This window comes from Dermochelys coriacea, chromosome 2 (assembly GCF_009764565.3).
Source record: "Dermochelys coriacea isolate rDerCor1 chromosome 2, rDerCor1.pri.v4, whole genome shotgun sequence".
Classification (NCBI taxonomy): Eukaryota; Metazoa; Chordata; order Testudines; family Dermochelyidae; genus Dermochelys; species Dermochelys coriacea.
The window spans coordinates 153,551,319-153,570,184 of record NC_050069.1 but is presented as its reverse complement, the minus strand read 5'-3'; the positions used below and the strand labels follow the sequence as shown (position 1 = coordinate 153,570,184).

Sequence of the window (18,866 nt, the reverse complement as noted above, 5' to 3'; positions counted from 1 at the left end):
TAGTTTATGCAGATGACATAGTACAACTGGGAGACACACTTGAATTAATGATGATACTCCTCGCTACCCTGAAAAATTGGTGCAGTTGACATGGACTTACAGCAAATGCCATGAAGACAAAGTAGTTGCATCTTGGAAAAGGGACAATAGATAAAGTGTTGAAAACAGCAGCAGTGATTCACAGAACAAGTAATATCTTGTGTGCTTAGGAAGCTTGATCTGTGCCTATGGTTCCATCAAGGATGAGGTTAAAAGAAACATGCTTTAGCTACAATGCTGAACAGAAATTGATGAAATTATGGACCGATAAAAATGTTTCATTTGATAACAAAGTGAAAATGTATCAAACCAGTGTATTAATGGCACTCCTCTATGGTCTGGAAGAAGCTGCATTAAATTAAACATCAGACGCCTGGAGGTAGTAGATATGACAGTTCTTCAGAAGACAGCAGATGTAAAGTAGGATTTTAAGAGAAATGAAGAAGTTAGGAGAGTAGGATGTGAAATCAGGATATGGGATTGGCTGCAATCAAAAAAATTACAATGATGCGGATACTGTAGCGAACATACAGATGACAGCATGCCAAATAAAACAACACAAAGGCAACCAAGGCCAGTCAGACCTAGAGACCAACCACTGATCAGATGGCATGACATAATAAACAAGGACATGACTAGGCTGGGCTTAACGGAGGAACAAACCCTGGACAGGAATGAATGGTGACACTCTAATGCTCCTCCTATCTGTAAAGATGCTTTGAAATGAGAAAAAAATTAGTTTGAAGATGAAAGAATAGGTGCTGTGGGTTCTTTCCAAGACTGACCTCAGTTTTAATTGGAACTACTTAGACTGCCCTTCTCACCCTGCAAATTCTGAAGTCTGGTCAGACATTATCTATACGACTCCAGGGCTTGGCCCTTTTACTCCAAATTGTAGTTCTAAAGCTGTCTTGAAACCCTAAATTCTTTTAAATATATATTGCACATGTAAGTGTGTGTATATACATATGTAATGACTTACTGAACTATATTAACTATATACTTGAATTCTGAAGAAGGTCATTCTGTTTTGCAGAGGATATAGTTATTTCAAATTTGGTTTTGTTCTGATTTGGAATGAAAAAAAAATTCTCTGTGAAAGGGGATGGATCCCTGGCTTCAGGGCACTCTGTCCAGTGGGCTGCCCCAGACCTGTGGATCCTGGAAGCCCTGGTACCCCTATTTTGAAAGCTCTACCTGGAAAGCTGGGAAAACAGGGTCTCCTGTAGCCCACCAAGTGGGTTGCTGAGGAGCTGGGAGAGTGAGCTGGCAGGAAATTGTCTAAATGGAACATTTTGATTTTGACAACTTGGCAAATGCTGATGAAAAGCTATGGTGTCAGAATTTTTATGACCAGCTCTAATAAGGACCCAAAAGACTTATGTGAAGTGGGCAGACTCAGTATGAAGAGAGGAAATCATCAAGTTTTTCATTCTTGATCATTACATTTTGAAAGTCTTGGACTGCTGAGAGATAAAGACAGTAGGGATGGATCAATAAGTAGGACAAAAGAAAAATATCTGTTTATTTAAAATTAATTAATATTTTCAGACCACTGCTTGGTGCACCTTCATGCTAACAGATACCCCTGCATTTAAAAGAAGATAAAGCCTTTTTGTGACACGGTTTTACAAAGTAAAAATGAGATGCAATGGTAGAAAAACTTAAGCCTAAGTCTAGGCGATCCCATTAAAAAAAAAAAAGCAAAAGAGCTGAAAACCTAGAATTTTTAGGCTGAATTTTGTGTCTTTGTTCATACTTGTGTATATGACTTCTTGATCAGTTTGGGGTATTGAGAATGATCATTGTTTCCTCCTTTATCTTCTGGATCACACTTTCTCAAAGTGAAATTGGGGCCTAAAGCACAAAGCATCCTTTTAGGCCACCAGTGAGCTAGTGTCAGTTTGCAATAGCCTTTGGCCTGCTTCTCTGGTGAAGAAGCACTTTTCCTTTGTATTTAGAGTGGATAAAACCAGGTTCATTTGGGGGTGGGTTAACCTCCTGATATCAGGAAAACATTGATTTAAATTGTTTATCTACTGATGGCTTAGTCAGTCTGCCTTTGTGTTCACTGCGAATTACATTGATGGAGATTAGGTGAATTTCCCCCTCCCCCATGATCACATTTGCATCATTTTAACACTGAGGCCTGTATTTCTTGAGCCCTGTTGTCTATTTATATATGCCACAATCACTGTTACATAACTGAATGTCCTTTTTCAAGTTATCCTAGAAATCAAGGACCACCAACATAACACTCCTTAACCTTAGGAGAGGCTAATGTTCAGGATTCTGTCTCTGAACCACAACATGTTCCATGAGCACTGTAGGCCCTGTATGTGTTACCCAGGCTAGCAGGCTAGCATCTGTGGTCAAGATTTTGGGGTCCAGACTGTAAAGGGATGCATGTAGCATAAGATGGACTTCTTGTTTCCACCAATAGAGAGTCTCAATAACTTTCGATGACATCCTCACTTTCCTTTGCCTCTGTGGGGATGGCTTACTTGTTCTAGGCCTGTAGGAGGTATCCCTTGGTCATTTTATATGCTGCCTTGCTCATGAAACCTGAAGACTCAGAAGCCATACGCAAAGGTGGATCAAAAACACTTTGTTTTGATACTTCAGGGATCAGAGCCTGCACCTGGTCAAACTTCTGTTGCATAGTGAAAATAGTGGCCCTCTTTGTCTCTGATTCCTTGGTGAACATTCATTTGGGAAAGGAGCAAGAACATTTCTTTAAGTTTACTATACACCCATGTATCTGAAGCAAGGAGAGACTCCTTTGGGTTGCCTCCTGCAAGCTTCCTTGGGATGGTGCTCTGATAAGAATGTTACCCAGATGAGTTCCAAGACTCCTCACCTTTATCACTATCAGCACCTTTGTGAAGATGCTGCTGCTGAAGGATCATCTGAAAGGTAACATTATACTAAGTCGTAATTTTCTACAAGTAAGCCAGAGAAATTGTCAATGACAGAGTCTGATGGCTATGTACATATAATATTCTGTAAGCCCACAGAAGAAGGTCCGGAGATATTGTAGTGACAGCAGAAGCTAAAGTCTCCATGACCAGTTGATCTTCTTCATTAAACTGCTCAGACTTTTGAGATAAAAGGAGAACTTGAGTCCTGATATTTTTCTTACTGTGGAGAAGCAGTAGAGCACTGAGCACCTTTCTTCTGGGGAAAAAAGTTATTAGCCCTAGTTCTGGTAGTTACAAGATCTCCTTCAGGCTAATTTGATATTTTTCATCATCCATCAAGAGAGAATAAAGAGAGGATGTGGTGGTGCCTGAAGTTGTAGAAAGTATCATATCACACAATCTCTGTTACCTACTTGTCAGAGGTCAACTGGAACCATGTATCTGAGAATTGGGATATTTTGGCCCTAGGCCTATTTCTGGATGGAGTCCAGCATGATTGCTGTCCAACCAGTGGCATGGACTGGAAAAGAGTGATCTGAATTGTCAGCCGCCACTATCAAGCTTTTCCCCAAACAGGCTTTCACATGAGAATTTTGAGGAAAGAGGATTTGTTTCAAGTAACTGTCCAGAGTTTAAGCCACAGAGCTTGCTGTCATGAGCCTCATGGCCAGTCTCATGAAATCCATGTCTCTCTCTACCATGAAAACAATAGGCAGATATTTTCTTTAGCATCAGCGTAAATTTATTGTTATTCAGAGGATCTAGTCTAAATCATTGCATTTGGATATGGTGTCCCTGGTGAAAACTGTTCCTGCCAGAAAAGCTGTGAGCTCTGCTGACAAACTTTCAGTCCCCTCCTATGGATGACCTCTGTTTTACTTTCTGCAAGGTCTCTGGGAAAGTTGGCACGGGAATGGTAAATTCTCACAGTCTTGGAAATGAGATATTTGCCCTTGGAATTCACTCACTCATACTCTCTTTTTCGCAGGATTGCAAAGGTGACCACCACCTTGCTCCCAATGGTGTCACATATCTGAGAGAAAGCATCTGCCTGCTTCTCTGGCTTGAGACTACCATGGTTCAAACCTAAGAGTTCACCTTCCTCATAGAAGGAGCTAGAGCTAGTGGAAGAGGATGAGCCTTTGGAGTGTTTCCTGGCTTGTTTCTTACATTATCTGCCCTTTGAGGATTTTTTGGTTCTCTTTTGTCCTGATCTGGAAACTGATCCATCATTCTGGATGGTACTCTTCTGTGGGACTCAGCTCACAAAGGAAGGCTTTGACCCCTGGACCACCAATTGTCATCCAATATGTAACTGGAGGTCAAATGCAGGGAGATATTCCTGAGGGAGCCCAAATTATTATTACTCTGTTTGCCTAATCAATGACTCTAGAATGAAAGTGGAAGGCCATGAAGTCTGATGGACAAGACTAAGCTGTCTCTGGCATTTGCCAAATGAGAGGTGCAACCCACATGTCTCACACTTGGAGAGGGCAGTGCTCTCTTTTCCATGAAAGCTGGCTAGCTCTTCTGTGACCAGCTGAAGAAGAGAATCCCGTTCACTGGAAAAGTCCAGAGGCTTGCCCTGGGTGTTTGGTCAGCTAACCATTATTTAAGCCACAGCAATCTTTTAGTTATAGTTAATGCAACCATCACCTGAGCTGAGGTCCTGATAACATCAGACACACAATTGGCGATGAAAGACACTACATATCCTAGGAAAAGTAATATAAAGGCCAGTTCGAAATACTCATCTTCGGCTCTTTCAATAGTACTACTCTGCATACAAGGCTATTCATATGGCTGTTCTGATGATTTTAAGGCAGATTAAATGCACAATGGAGATCTGGTACTCTGTGCTGCTCTGGATACACTACATCTATCCAGGAATTTCTTTAAAAAAATCTTTCCCAGAGAAAGGGTAAAAGATTCTCAGTGTGTTAGAAATGGGATTACTATTAGGAAAATACCAGTCATGATCTTGCAAGTTACTTTGATGACAGTGCTCTGACAACCCCTGAGATGCTTCATTTGAACTACACAATATGAGGTTACCTTGAAGTGGGTTTGCTAGTTTTGCCTCCAAAAAGTGCAGGCATTCTTTTTTTAAGCTTTGTTTAGAAAAGCCTCAATTTCCTGTAGGAGCTTGCACCACCTTTGTACATCCAGAAGCCCTTTAGCTCTAGAATAAGGAACCTACAAACAGTTTACAGTATATTTCTTATATTAATGCATATAATGAAATATATAGGATATGCAATGTGTGAGATAATGTGGAAAAGAATACTTAGACTTTGTGATCTCTGAGTGATTGATTTCACAGCCTTAAAATTACACTAACTCTAGCCACTTCTATTTAATATTAAAGCTCCATTGGGCGCTAAAAATACTGAGCAGAATGACTGATAACGGATGCACTAAAATAATTAATTTCTGTATGCTTGCCCAAAAGTCAGGTTCTCATTAATTATTTTCTATATAATCTACTTAAGTTATTACATTTTAGTATCTTAAAATATTGAACAAACATGGAGAGAACATACTAAAGAGCAACAGTAAGGTACCATAGCAGTTAATCAATGTCAACGTTGGTCTGTAAACAATTAGGGATATGACTCTGTGTAGGAGTACACATCCATGACCCTAACACACATACACACCCCTATTTTTATATGCATTTTTCAAAAGGCTGGCCCACAAATGCCTTAGGAAGTAGGAACAAATCATGGAAACAAGTGATCAAACAGAGTTTGATTAATTGAAGGTGATACAACAGAAGAAGAGGATACTGGGTCAGACCAATGGTCCATCTAGCCCAGTGTCCAGTCTTCTGACAGTGCCCAATGCCAGGTGCCCCAGAGGGAATGAACAGAACAGGTAATCAAGTGATCTGTGCCCTGTTGCCCATTCCCAGCTTTATACTTGAAAAAAGTAATTATGGGTCAGTCACTCTTCTGATATTTTCGTGTACTCTGCTTCTTTAAGGCAAGAGAAAGTGAGAGAGGCTGCAGCTGTTTGTGCCCAAGAGCCACCACCTGCTTACGTTAACTGGGACTGAATTACACCGACCGGGTTGCAGATGATTTACTAATCTTTTCCGTTGAGGGAGGAACATTCTCTCTCTAACATCACTAATATCTGCGAGTCATTAGTCTGTACAGCTAACCTCTGTTACTGCCTGCTATGCTAGGACATGAAAAAGGCACAAATACCCACTGAAATGACATCAGTTATTCTCATTTCATAATAAAGTATGTATTTATGTGATACAAAGATTTTGTACACTTGGAACTGAACGATGTATGAAACCTTGGTAGTTATACCAACACTTATAGGTGGACTGACTGATCCACACCAATACCCTTTTCTTTGGCTAAAGTGACATTTACTTATTCTGAACCTACTTTCTGGGGGAGAAAATCCTACTAAAACTATATTTTATGAAATAAGCAAGACAGTGAAAAGCTTGAGTACATGTTAATTGTTTGTGACCATTTTTCAGTAAAGTTATGCTATTCCACAAGGTAAAATATTGCTGAATGGAAATATGTATTTCCAGAAGTAGCCACTACAACATGGGCGTTTTTCAAACAAACACTTAACAAAGGGCGATCCCTATCCCACAAAAGTTCAAAATCTAAGGAAGACTCCACTGCAGAAAGCAATAGCCGTTATTTATATTTCCTTTAGCACAGCATTTTCCAAACATTTGAAAGCTGAGACCTCCTTCAGAAAATATTAAACCAGTTATAACCCATTTCAGTTCCAGCTTGTATTGTTAAAGGCCTACTCATGTTAGGACTTTAATTAAATGAAATGAAATTATATTTTAAAAACATGTCCCTAAATTTATACTTTATGAACTGATTTTTTATTTTACACACACACACACACACACACACACACACACACACACACACACACACAATTGGATGTTAAGTATTGCTCAAATACAAATTATTTAAAACTGCCATAAACATTACTTTTCATTTTTACAATGTTACTGAACAGTGACACTGACCTATTGTTTCAGGCTCTCTTCAAATTCAGGCAGATATCTCCACATCAGTTAATTTCAATCACATTTTCAAATTCTTCTCCACAACCATAACAGCTGGAGACTAACTTTGAAAAAACAAACCTCAAAACATTGAACAATTTTGCACACTCTGGAGTGTCTCTTGGAAGGCACATTTCACTGTTTAGGAGACACTGCTATGACATATGTTTTGAAAATGTATTTGCCTAAAAAACCCAACTCAAATAAATCATTCCCAAAATAATCCCAAACCCTTTTCCAAAAATGCTGGTGCAATATAGAAATAATGGAATAAAATGTTATAGTATACAATAGAATAGACTTTTTGAAGATACTAAGCAGCACTGGTGATAAAATTAGTTTTTCCTCACTGATGACCATAAAAATCAAGTCTGGATTAATTGACGTTTCCAGTCTCCATGTTGGAAGTACGTAGTATGCCACGTGAAGGTACAGGGCTGATGTGCATATAGATAGGGTATTTCATTAACTTTGTGATCATTCCTTTTACTTTCAAAATGTTCTAATTCTAGGAACAATATCACAAAGTGGTATTATGCTGTTATCTCCAGACCATCACAATCTTCAACATGACCTTTCCAGGAATGACATCAAAATAGGAGCAATGAGCATGGGTGTGTGTGGGGGTGGTGGTCTTACAAGTGAGAAAAATAGAAATGGTAATATAATTCCTGAACATCTACAATAATAATGCAGTCAAAACAATGACCTCACCGCAGATGTCTTGAATGTGTTTACTGAAATTGACTAATGGATTTTGTAATCTATTATTTATTGCAAGAGTATCTGTTATAGATTCTTATTAGAGAACTCTCCTGTGTTTACAGCATTATTGCATCTTTAAAAATCTTTAAAAGTGACAGATACAGCACCTTATTTAGATCGCAGCTAGGATTTCCTCTGTAGTTTCATTTTTACTTTAACAAAAATAAAAAACCTCTGCTTGGCCTGTTTCAATATATCATCATGTATCCTTACCTAGGCTCAATGAAAGCTACAGAAGCAGACATGGTACTATAGATATTGATACTTAGTCTTCGTGACATACCTCCATGTTGTACTTTTCCACAGTCCTTCTCAACGGGTCCACAACCTGCCAGCAAATCAAGATGCAGAGATCAATCAGCAGCATCCCTCCAACTATCACCATCAGCTTCTGGTCCTTAATAATCTGGAAGGACAAAGAGCAGAGGAGGGCATTCCCATGAGTCTGAGATTTCTGTGGAGTCTTCTTCACATGCAGTGAATAAACATGCACTGTTGCCAAACAGGTTTTTAATAATATATAGAGAATTTCAGAAATAGCAGGTGAAAGAAAGGTTTCAGAGTAGCAGCTATGTTAGTCTGTATCCGCAAAAAGAAAAGGAGAACTTGTGGCACCTTATGCTCAAAATAAATTTGTTAGTCTAAAGTGAAAGATACTGTAGGTTTGTCTCTTGTTTAATGTCAGTGTCTAACAATTATATAAACATCTCAAAAGAAGATTAGTGAAGACTGGTAAATACTTAACAAATTCAGAATTCTGGAAAATCTAGAAGATTCAATCTCAAAGATCAATTTTTATGTGTATGCATATAGAAGTGCACTAATTATTACAGCTCTCACCATAGCAAAAGCTATAGTTACATTTTCAATTCAAGTTGGTTTGAAATCCTGTTTTCTAGTAAGGGAAATATATATTTCCTTTTTTTACAAAATGAAGAGGTTTTTTGCACATGTAACTCAGAACAGTTACCTTTAATATTTTGCATATGCCCAGATTTCAATAGGGAATAGTTGCTTTACTAGTTAAAATAAATCCTACACTTACAGCCTTACAGGGGTATAGCAGCATCTATATATCATTTCTATTACATAGAAAAACTTTCACCTTTAATGTTTTTTAATGTAAAGTCAAACACTTCAAAGTTAAGAAATGACACAATTAAGGTTGACTCTTAATTCAGCCCCTTGTGCATATGCATTCTGATAGTGTCTTTCATTACACAATCACAGAGCATTTTTTCTACAGGGCCACCATTTCAGTGTTCAATACAAAGGCCACCAGAATGGGCAAAACAATGCATTTTCCCCTAGTCTCATTCACAGAAATGGGTGAACTGTTTTAGTGATTTTTTTAAACAAATTCAACCTGAGAGGGACACCAAGCATGGAAAATTTCAGCTCAAATGATTAAATTTTGGCAAAGTCACAAGCAATTGAAACCAGAGTCTTATAATGGGAAGAGTTAGGTAACCTACCAGCCCTGTCTCTATTTTATATTGAGTTTCTATAAAGTTGCAGGAAGGGGTACATATTGTATCACTTCATTTTTTTCTTCCATTTGGAAATTAAAAGCTTTCCCCTATTAACCCTTACAGCATATATTTTTAATTTTATTTAAACTATATAAACTTTCAGATAGTGTCTGTAATCCCTTTCCATTGAAATTTTAGGCATAAAGTGATCTCTAAATCAGTTACTCCACAAGTTATTAATTAAAAATGTGACAAAAATTATAACTAGAAATATAAGTATGAAGCAAACACATGAAAATCCTTCCTGATTATTTAGTGTAATAAACTCTCCATTCTCAGAGACGCTACTGCAATATTGTATGCCACTCTCTACTAAGCGGCTTCCCCAATTATTTAAACTATTTGGAGTAAAAATACTAAGTTCAGCAACCATTTTCTTCCTTACTAAAGTCCATGTATCTAATATTGTCATAATTAAGGGCTAGAGTATGACCCTTACTACCTGCTCACTCGGGGAGCAAGATAGCATGGCTGGCACTGCAGGATGGGGGTAGGGGTGAAAGCAGCTTCTGTCGCCGTGTTGCTACTCTCTCTTCTGCACAGCTGGGCAAGGAGTGGGTGGAAGAGAAGGGAAGTTGAATTAGGAAAAGAGCTAGCACTGCGTACTTCCCCTGCAGACTAAAAAGGAAACAGGCACTCAACTGTGACTCTCAGTCCCAGTTTGGTTCCTGCTCTACTCTTGGCATAGCACAATTACACCCTGCCCTTTACTCATGACCAGCTGCAAGATTACACTCTAACCCTAAAAGAAAAGGAGTACTGGTGGCACCTTAGAGACTAACAAATTTATTAGAGCATAAGCTTTCGTCGGATGAAGTGAACTGTAGCTCACGAAAGCTTATGCTCTAATAAATTTGTTAATCTCTAAGGTGCCACCAGTACTCCTTTTCTTTTTGCGAATACAGACTAACACGGCTGCAACTCTGAAACTCTAACCCTAAGGGATGTTGTGTCAGGGGGAAGTTTACCTTGTGTACAGGGACAGCCCAAAGCCTATGCATCGCTTAAGTCCCACTTAAGGCCTCAAAGGAGGGCTTAGGTAAATAAGTAATGCTGTTCTTGTGCTGTCCCTGGACACAAGGGTGAGTTTCACATTGAGCTAATAGGGAGGGATAAAGATAGTCAGTAAGGGCTAGAGATACATAAAAGGACTTAAGTACTTAAGTCCAACAGTTAGGCACCACTGAAATCCTCAAAACCCCTGCTCTGGGTCACCTAATTCTGTAGGCACCTACACTTCCACTATTAAAGTTCCCTAGGTGCCAAAGTTTCTGCCAGTGAGCAGATGCACATATACCTCAGTTCAGGCACCTATCACACACCTAACCCCCAGTGGGATCCTCCAACTATGTGTTCCCTCACCTATCTCACCTGTGGGGCATTCTCTGAGCAAACCTAAACAGATGCAAAATGGCTAGAGGAGGAGGAATGGTGTTACCCCCCTCATAACTACCAGGTTCAATAACCTGATATGGAGATTCTATTTGAATTTGGGTACCCCACCTCTCAGCAGAGTACCCTAACCACATGCAGAGACACTCTAACACTCTTCCTGGCCTAACAGGAGAGACTGAGAGAATTCCTAAAATACACCAAAGTCCAGTGGTTAGGGCACTCTTCTGCGAGGTGGAGACCCAAGTTTGAATCCTTCACATCAGGCGGAGGAGAAAATTGAACCTGGGTCTCTCACGTGCCAGGTGGGTGCTCTAACCACTGGGATAAAAATTAAGGGCAAAGCTATACACAATTGAAACCAGGGTCTTATAATGGGAAGTGTTAAGCCACCTGCCAGCCCCATCTATAATGGCATTTTATATTGAGTTTCTATAAACTTGCATGAAGAGGTGCATATTATTTCACTTCATTTTTTTTCTTCCATTTGGAAATTAAAAGCTTCCCCCTACTTATCCTTACAGTATATATTTTTAATTGCATTCAAACTATGTAAACTTTCACATATCAGGAATAAAATCATCAGTTGCTCCACAAGTTATAATTTGTCACTTTTTAAAAATAGTAACTAGAAACTTCCTCCTCCTCAGTTATTGCTCAACAAAAAATGGCTTAGGTGCCTCACTCCAGGAGATGGTTCACAGCTGAGACTCCCAAGTGGATATTGGGCCAGCAGGAGGCACCTGTCTTAGGTGCCTACATCCTGACTTGGGATGAAGCTTAGGCCACACCCCTTCACCTTGGCATTTTCTCCAGGCTAACTTTTTAAAACAATTTTTATAACTGAGACAGGGCAAAAACTGCTACAACAGTCTCTTGGAGAAGAAAAATACAGTAACAGCAGTTCTTTAAGATGCGTCTCCCTATGGGTGCTCCTGCACTTATGCCCCCTGCACCTTCAATAGGAGATTTTCATAGACATGTCTGTTCAGCCTGTGCATGCATGTTACTTCACCTCATGCCCTATGTCATTGCTATATAGCACTGTGTGGGCTAACCATCCTCAGTTCCTTCTCTATTGTGAAACCGCATGACCGGAAACTCCAAAGAAGAGAAAAAGGGTGGGTAGTGGAGCACTCATAGTAGAACACATCTCAAAGAACTGCAATTACTGCATAGGATGAGTAACCACATCTTCTTCTTCGAGTAATGTCCGTATGGGTGCTTCACTCTAGGGGACTCCCAAGCAGTTCCCCTTTAAGGAGGCCAGGGCGTTTGAGTCTACTCCAGTATGGAAGAAAGTATAGCTGAGCCAAACACACTGTCGGAAGTAGAGTTGTGAATTATTGCACAGTGCTCGGCAAATTTACGCAGAGAAGCCCAAGTTGTTGCTTTACATATTTCAAATGATAGGAACGTTCTTAAGAAAGGCTGTGGAGGTGGAAATATATCTCAGAGTGAGCTCATGTGTCAGTAGGTGCTTTGAGATTACAAAATGGGCAGCAGTTGCTAATAGAATCAGTTTTCCACCCAGAGAGCCTCCGTTTAGAGATTGGAGTTCCTTTTGTTCTTTCTGCAAATCAAGATAAAGAATCTGGAAATCTTCCTGAAAGGTTTAGTCTGATCAAGGTAGAAGGTCATGGCTCTCCTGACATCAGCCATGCAGACCAAGGCCTTCCCCTTATCCTGGTGAGGATTATGGGCTGATTAATATGAAAATGAGAAGGTACTTTTGGCAAAAATATGGGGGGTGGTCGTAACATAACCTTGTCTCTGAAAAATATTGGGAACGGTTAGTATGCCACAGAAGACCATATTTCCCCCACTTGTCAAGCCGATGAGATGGCAACCAGAAATGCCATTTTCATTGATAAAAGGAGGAGTGAGCACACAGCCACAGGTTCAAACCGTGGTCATGTAAGGGATCTGAGAACCAAGTTAAGGTCCCAAAATCAGAGTAAGGCATGTAACTGGTGGAAAAAGGTTGCCCAGGCCTTTAAGGAATCTTGTTGTCACTGGGTGGGCAAATACAGAGTAACCCTCTATTGGAAAAAGGAAGGCCGTGATGGCAGGCAGATGAAAAATCGAGTTCAGTGATAACCCCAGGGTCTGTAGTATAGAATATAGGGTAGTATGTCTGGAAGCAATATGGTTGTTGCAATGTGTTTGAGGTTGCACCAATGGGCAAATAATTATTTTTGTAATTAAGTGCAGCATGTAGACTGTTTTCTGTTGTGCAGTAACATCCTTTTTACTTGCTGTGAACAGGCCATTTCTATGCCCATGAACCATCAATCAGGCGTACTCTGGGGTGAAGGATTCTGAGATGGGGTAAAGGATCTTCCCATTCTCCTGAGAGAACAGATAAGGGGCAGCATGAGGAGTGATCAGGGAGAAAACTGCCAGCTGTATCAGGTAAGGAAACCATGTTTGTCTGGGCCATATCAGAACAATCACAATAATTCTGGCCTTGTCCTTTCTTATTTTGAGTAGGACTTTGGATATCAGACATAGCGGGAATGCATACAGAAGACCCGGTGTCTATTAGAGGTGAAAGGCATTCCTAAGGGACTGGTGACAGACCAGCTCTGGAGCAAAACTGAGCACATTTCCTGATTATTGTTGTGGCAAAAAAGTCTGAGGAGTGCCATTGTTGGAATACATAGGGAAGTTTGATAGAATCTATCTCCCACTCGTGGTCTTGAGAGAAGTGAGAGGGAAGAGCATCTTCACAAGTAGGCTGGCTAACCTAGTGAGGAGGGCTTTAAACTAGGTTCACCGGGTGAAAGAGACCAAAGCCCTGAGGTAAGTGGGGAAGTGGGATACCGGGAGGAAGCATGAGCAGGAGCGTGCGAGAGGGCAGGGCTCCTGCCTCATACTGAGAAAGAGGGACGATCAGCGAGTTATCTCAAGTGCCTATACACAAAGGAGCCTGGGAAACAAGCAGGGAGAACTGGAAGTCCTGGCACAATCAAGGAATTATGATGTGATTGGAATAACAGAGACTTGGTGGGATAACTCACATGACTGGAATACTGTCATGGATAGATATAAACTGTTCAGGAAGGACAGGCAGGGCAGAAAAGGTGAGGGAGTTGCATTGTATGTAAGGGAGCAGTATGACTGCTCAGAGCTCAAGTATGAAACTGCAGAAAAACCTGAGAGTCTCTGGATTAAGTTTAGAAGTGTGAGCAACAAGGGTGATGTTGTGGTGGGAATTTGCTATAGACCACCGGATCAGGGGGATGAGGTGGACGAGGCTTTCTTCCAGCAACTCACGGAAGTTACTAGATCGCAGGCCCTGGTTCTCATGGGAGACTTCAATCACCCTGATATCTGCTGGGAGAGCAATACAGTGGTGCACAGACAATCCAGGAAGTTTTTGGAAAGTGTAGGGGACAATTTCTTGGTGCAAGTGCTGGAGGAACCAACTAGGGGCAGAGCTCTTCTTCTTGACCTGCTGCTCAGAAACCGGGAAGAATTAGTAGGGGAAGCAAAAGTGGATGGGAACCTGGGAGGCAGCGACCATGAGATGATCGAGTTCAGGATCCTGACACAGAGAAGAAAGGAGAGCAGCAGAATACGGACCCTGGACTTCAGAAAAGCAGACTTTGACTCCCTCAGGGGACTCCCCGGGAGAATAACATGAGGGGGAAAGGAGTCCAGGAGAGTTGGCTGTATTTTAAAGAATCCTTATTGAGGCTACAGGGACAAACCATCCCGATGTGTAGAAAGAATAGCAAATATGGCAGGCGACCAGCTTGGCTTAACAGTGAAATCCTTGCTGATCTTAAACACAAAAAAGAAGCTTACAAGAAGAAGTGGAAGACTGGACAAATGACCAGGGAAGAGTATCAAAATTACTCGGGCATGCAGGAGTGAAATTAGGAAGGCCAAATCACACCTGGAGTTGCAGCTAGCAAGAGATGTTAAGAGTAACAAGAAGGATTTCTTCAAGTATGTTAGCAACAAGAAGAAAGTCAAGAAAAGCGTTGGCCCCTTACTGAATGAGGGAGGCAACATAGTGACAGAGGATGTGGAAAAAGCTAATGTACTCAATGCTTTTTTTGCCTCTGTCTTCATGAACAAGATCAGCTCCCAGACTACTGCACTGGGCAGCACAACATGGGGAGGAGGAGACCAGCCCGCTGTGGAGAAAGAAGTGGTTCGGAACTATTTAGAAAAGTTGAACAAGCACAAGTCCATGGGGCCGGATGCGCTGCATCTGAGAGTGCTAAAGGAGTTGGCAGATGTGATTGCAAAGCCATAGGCCATTATCTTTGAAAACTCATGGAGATCGGGGAAGTCCCGGATGACTGGAAAAAGGCTAATATAGTGCCCATCTTTAAAAAAGGGAAGGAGGAGGATTCTGGGAACTACAGGCCAGTCAGCCTCACCTCAGTTCCTGGAAAAATCATGGAGCAGGTCCTCAAGGAATCAATTCTGAAGCACTTAGAGGAGAGGAAAGTGATCAGGAACAGTCAGTATGGATTCACCAAGGGCAAGTCATGCCTTACTAACGTAATTGCCTTCTACGATGAGATAACTGGCTCTGTGGATAAGGGGAAAGCTGTTGACATTGTTCTTTGACTTTAGCAAAGCTTTTGACATGGTCTCCCACAGTATTCTTGCCAGCAAGTTAAAGAAGTATGGGCTGGATGAATGGACTATAAGGTGGATAGAAAGTTGGCTAGATTGTTGGGCTCAACGGGTAGTGATCAATGGCTCCATGTCTAGTTGGCAGCTGGCATCAAGTGGAGTGCCCCAAGGGTCAGTCCTTGGGCCGGTTTTGTTCAATATCTTCATAAATGATCTGGAGGATGGTGTGGATTGCACCCTCAGCAAGTTTGCAGATGACACTAAACTGGGAGGAGAGGTAGATATGCTGGAGGGTAGGGATAAGATACAGAGGAACCTAGACAAATTAGAGGATTGGGCCAAAAGAAATCTGATGAGGTTCAACAAGGACAAGTGCAGAGTCCTGCACTTAGGATGGAAGAATCCCATGCGCTGCTACAGACTAGGGACCCAATGGCTCGGCAGCAGTTCTGCAGAAAAGGACCTAGGGGTTACAGTGGACGAGAAGCTGGATATGAGTCAACAGTGTGCCCTTGTTGCCAAGAAGGTCAATGGCATTTTGGGAGGTATAAATAGGGGCATTGCCAGCAGATTGAGGGACGTGATCGTTCCCCTCTATTCGACATTGGTGAGGCCTCATCTGGAGTACTGTGTCCAGTTTTGGGCCCCACACTACAAGAAGGATGTGGAAAAACTGGGAAGAGTCCAGTGGAGAGCAACAAAAATTATTAGAGGACTGGAACACATACTTATGAGGAGAGGCCGAGGGAACTGGGATTGTTTAGTCTGTGGAAGAGAAGAATGAGGGGGGATTTGATAGCTGCTTTCAACTATCTGAAAGGGGGTTCCAAAGAGGATGGATCTAGACTGTTCTCAGTGGTAGCAGATGACAGAACAAGGAATAATGGTCTCAAGTTGCAGTGGGGAAGGTTTAGGTTGGATATTAGGAAAAACTTTTTCACTAGGAGGGTGGTGAAACACTGGAATGTGTTACCTAGGGAGGTGGTGGAATCTCCTTCCTTAGAAGTTTTTAAGGTCAGGCTTGACAAAGCCCTGGCTGGGATGATTTAGTTGGGGATTGGTCCTGCTTTGAGCAGGGGGTTGGACTAGATGACCTCCTGAGGTCCCTTCCAACCCTGATATTCCATGATTCTAAGTGCCTGCTGAGTCTGTCCATGGTCATTTCTGGAAGGTAAGCTGCTGCAATAACAATCTGATTGCATATACTCCAATTCCAAAGCTCTACAGCTTCAGCACAGAGGGAAGGGGGATCTTGCTCCCCCTTGCCGGTTTATATAAAACATGCATGACATGTCTGTTATGACCTTTATGTTTTTGCCTCTGATCAGCGGCAGAAACTGGAGACAGATGTATCTGAATGCTCTGAGTTCTGGGAGGTTGACATGTAGAGTGGTTTCTTGGGGAATCCTCCTGCCCACAGCTGTACAATAGGGAAACATCTGTTATTATGACAGGTTTCAGAATAGCAGCCGTGTTAGTCTGTATTCTCAAAAAGAAAAGACTTTAGAGACTAACAAATTTATCTGAGCATAAGCTTTCGTGAGCTACAGCTCACTTCAAATGCATCCGATGAAGTGAGCTGTAGCTCACGAAAGCTTATGCTCAAATAAATTTGTTAGTCTCTAAGGTGCCACAAGTACTCCTTTTCTTTTTATCTGTTATTATAACAATCATTGGGAGAGGGCAGGTGAAGGGGACTCCCTCACACACATTGTGAGTGTCTAACAACTGAGAGATTTCTTTACAAAAGTGGGTATGGAAAGCAGTATGTTTAGACTGTACGCTAGGTGAATAAATTGTCCTGAGCCACCCTTGAAGTCATTGCATGTGCAGTTGTGCATGATCTACAAATGAAAGTACTGGCTGCCATATGTCCCAGTAGTTGGAGACAGTTCCTGACTGGGGTCTGAGGACTGATCTGAATCATATTGACTAAGTTGGATAGGGATTTAAATCTGTGCATTGGCAGGAAGGCTCCCACTACTGCTGAGTTGAGATGAGCCCCTATGAATGCCTGTTTTTGCACAGGGGTCAAGGTGGACTTCTGAATGTTCAGTTGCAGGGCCAGTATGGCCTTGTACATTCCTTGGAAGTGACTTCACAAGCAGTGTCCTTTCAGAAGCCAATCATCTAGGTAAGGGAATACCAAAATAGCATTCCTGTGGAAATGTGCCACTACTACCAACATGAAACTTTGAAAAGACCCTCAGGATGGATGATAGGCCAAAAGGTACTACAGTAAAGTGTAGGGATCGTTTGTGGAATGAGTGGATTGCAATGTGGAAATATGTGTTCAAGGTCAAGGGCCGAGAACCAATCCCCTTGATCCAGTGACAAGATTATAGCTACAGGTGTCACTATTCTCAATTTTTGTGCCTTCACAAAGTAGTCTTAAATCTAGAATGGGTCCCCAACCACTTTTTGGGAATCAGGAAATACCTGGAGTAAAGCCCCTTCCTTCTGTACTGTGTGGGAACTGATTTGATAGCACTCAGGTGTAGGAGAGTCGATTTCCTGCAGTAGCAGGAAATCATGGGAGAGGACCCTGAAGAGGGATGGAGAAGGGGAGTTGGTGGGTGGAACTGAACTGAAGTGGATGGAGTACCCTGTGGAAATGTTCTCCAAAACCCACTTGTCCATAGTGATGGACTCCCACGCCTGCCAGAAGTGGTAAAGGCAGTTGCCAAAAGGAAGAAAGCAGTGAAATGTTGTAGCTGGTATGTAAGGGGATGGGAACTCAGGGCCTTCATCTTCCAATCAAAATTGATGTTTCAAGGTGGAAAGTTGTGAAGTTGAAGGCTGGGAGATGGGTGGTTTTCTCCTCTGGAACCTCTACTTTTGCAGTGAAGTTCATATGGCCTCTGTAAGTTTGGAAACAGGGTGGGATGAAACCTCTGTGATGTCTGGGACCTACTAAATTTTCCTCTTCTGGTGTGTAGATCCCCAGAGATCATAAAGTGGCCCTGGAATCTTCATATGTGCAGAGATTTGTCTATGTTGTCAAACAACTTTATGCTGTCAAAAGGAAGGTCTTCTTTTGTATTCTGGTCCTCCTTTGATATTCCAGAGAGCTGAAGCCAGGAGGCCATCCTCATAACTACTGTCATGGAAAAGTGAACAAGCAGTAGTATCAACAGAGTTGAGAGAATCCTGCAGAGGTGCCCTGGAGAGGAGTTGGCCTTCTGCAACAATTGCCAGGAACTGCTCTGTGCTCTGCCAGCAGACGTTCAATAAAGGCGTTCAGCTTAGCATAGTTTATGTGGTTATACTTTGCCATTAAGGCCTGGTAATTGGTGATTCTAAACTGTAAAGTAGCTGGAAATAAGGTTTTCTACCACAGAGATGGAGGCACTTAAGATTTTTATCATGGGGCATAGATTTAATGTGGCGCTGCCTTCCTCATTTATTAACTGCCTCAACCACCAAGGAGTTAGGAGATTGGTGAGAAAAATAAAAATTCTAAACTCCTTAGAAGCAATGTAATATTTTTGGTTTGCCCTCTTGCACATGGGAGGAGTTGAGGCTGATGTATGGCAGATATTTGCAGGATCCAGGAAT

The 18,866-nt window shown here is 41.6% G+C and overlaps 1 protein-coding gene across 3 annotated transcripts in view; it reads right to left on the bottom strand.

Moving 5' to 3' along the window:
- GABBR2 (gamma-aminobutyric acid type B receptor subunit 2) overlaps window positions 1-18,866 on the bottom strand; it is an 868,870-nt gene that overhangs the window by 233,784 nt on the left and 616,220 nt on the right. For all 3 annotated transcript variants that reach the window (XM_038393151.2, XM_038393150.2, XM_043508506.1), the window contains exon 13: window positions 8,069-8,191. In XM_038393151.2, the coding sequence (XP_038249079.1) occupies window positions 8,069-8,191 (123 nt within the window). The remainder of the gene's footprint in view (window positions 1-8,068; window positions 8,192-18,866) is intronic.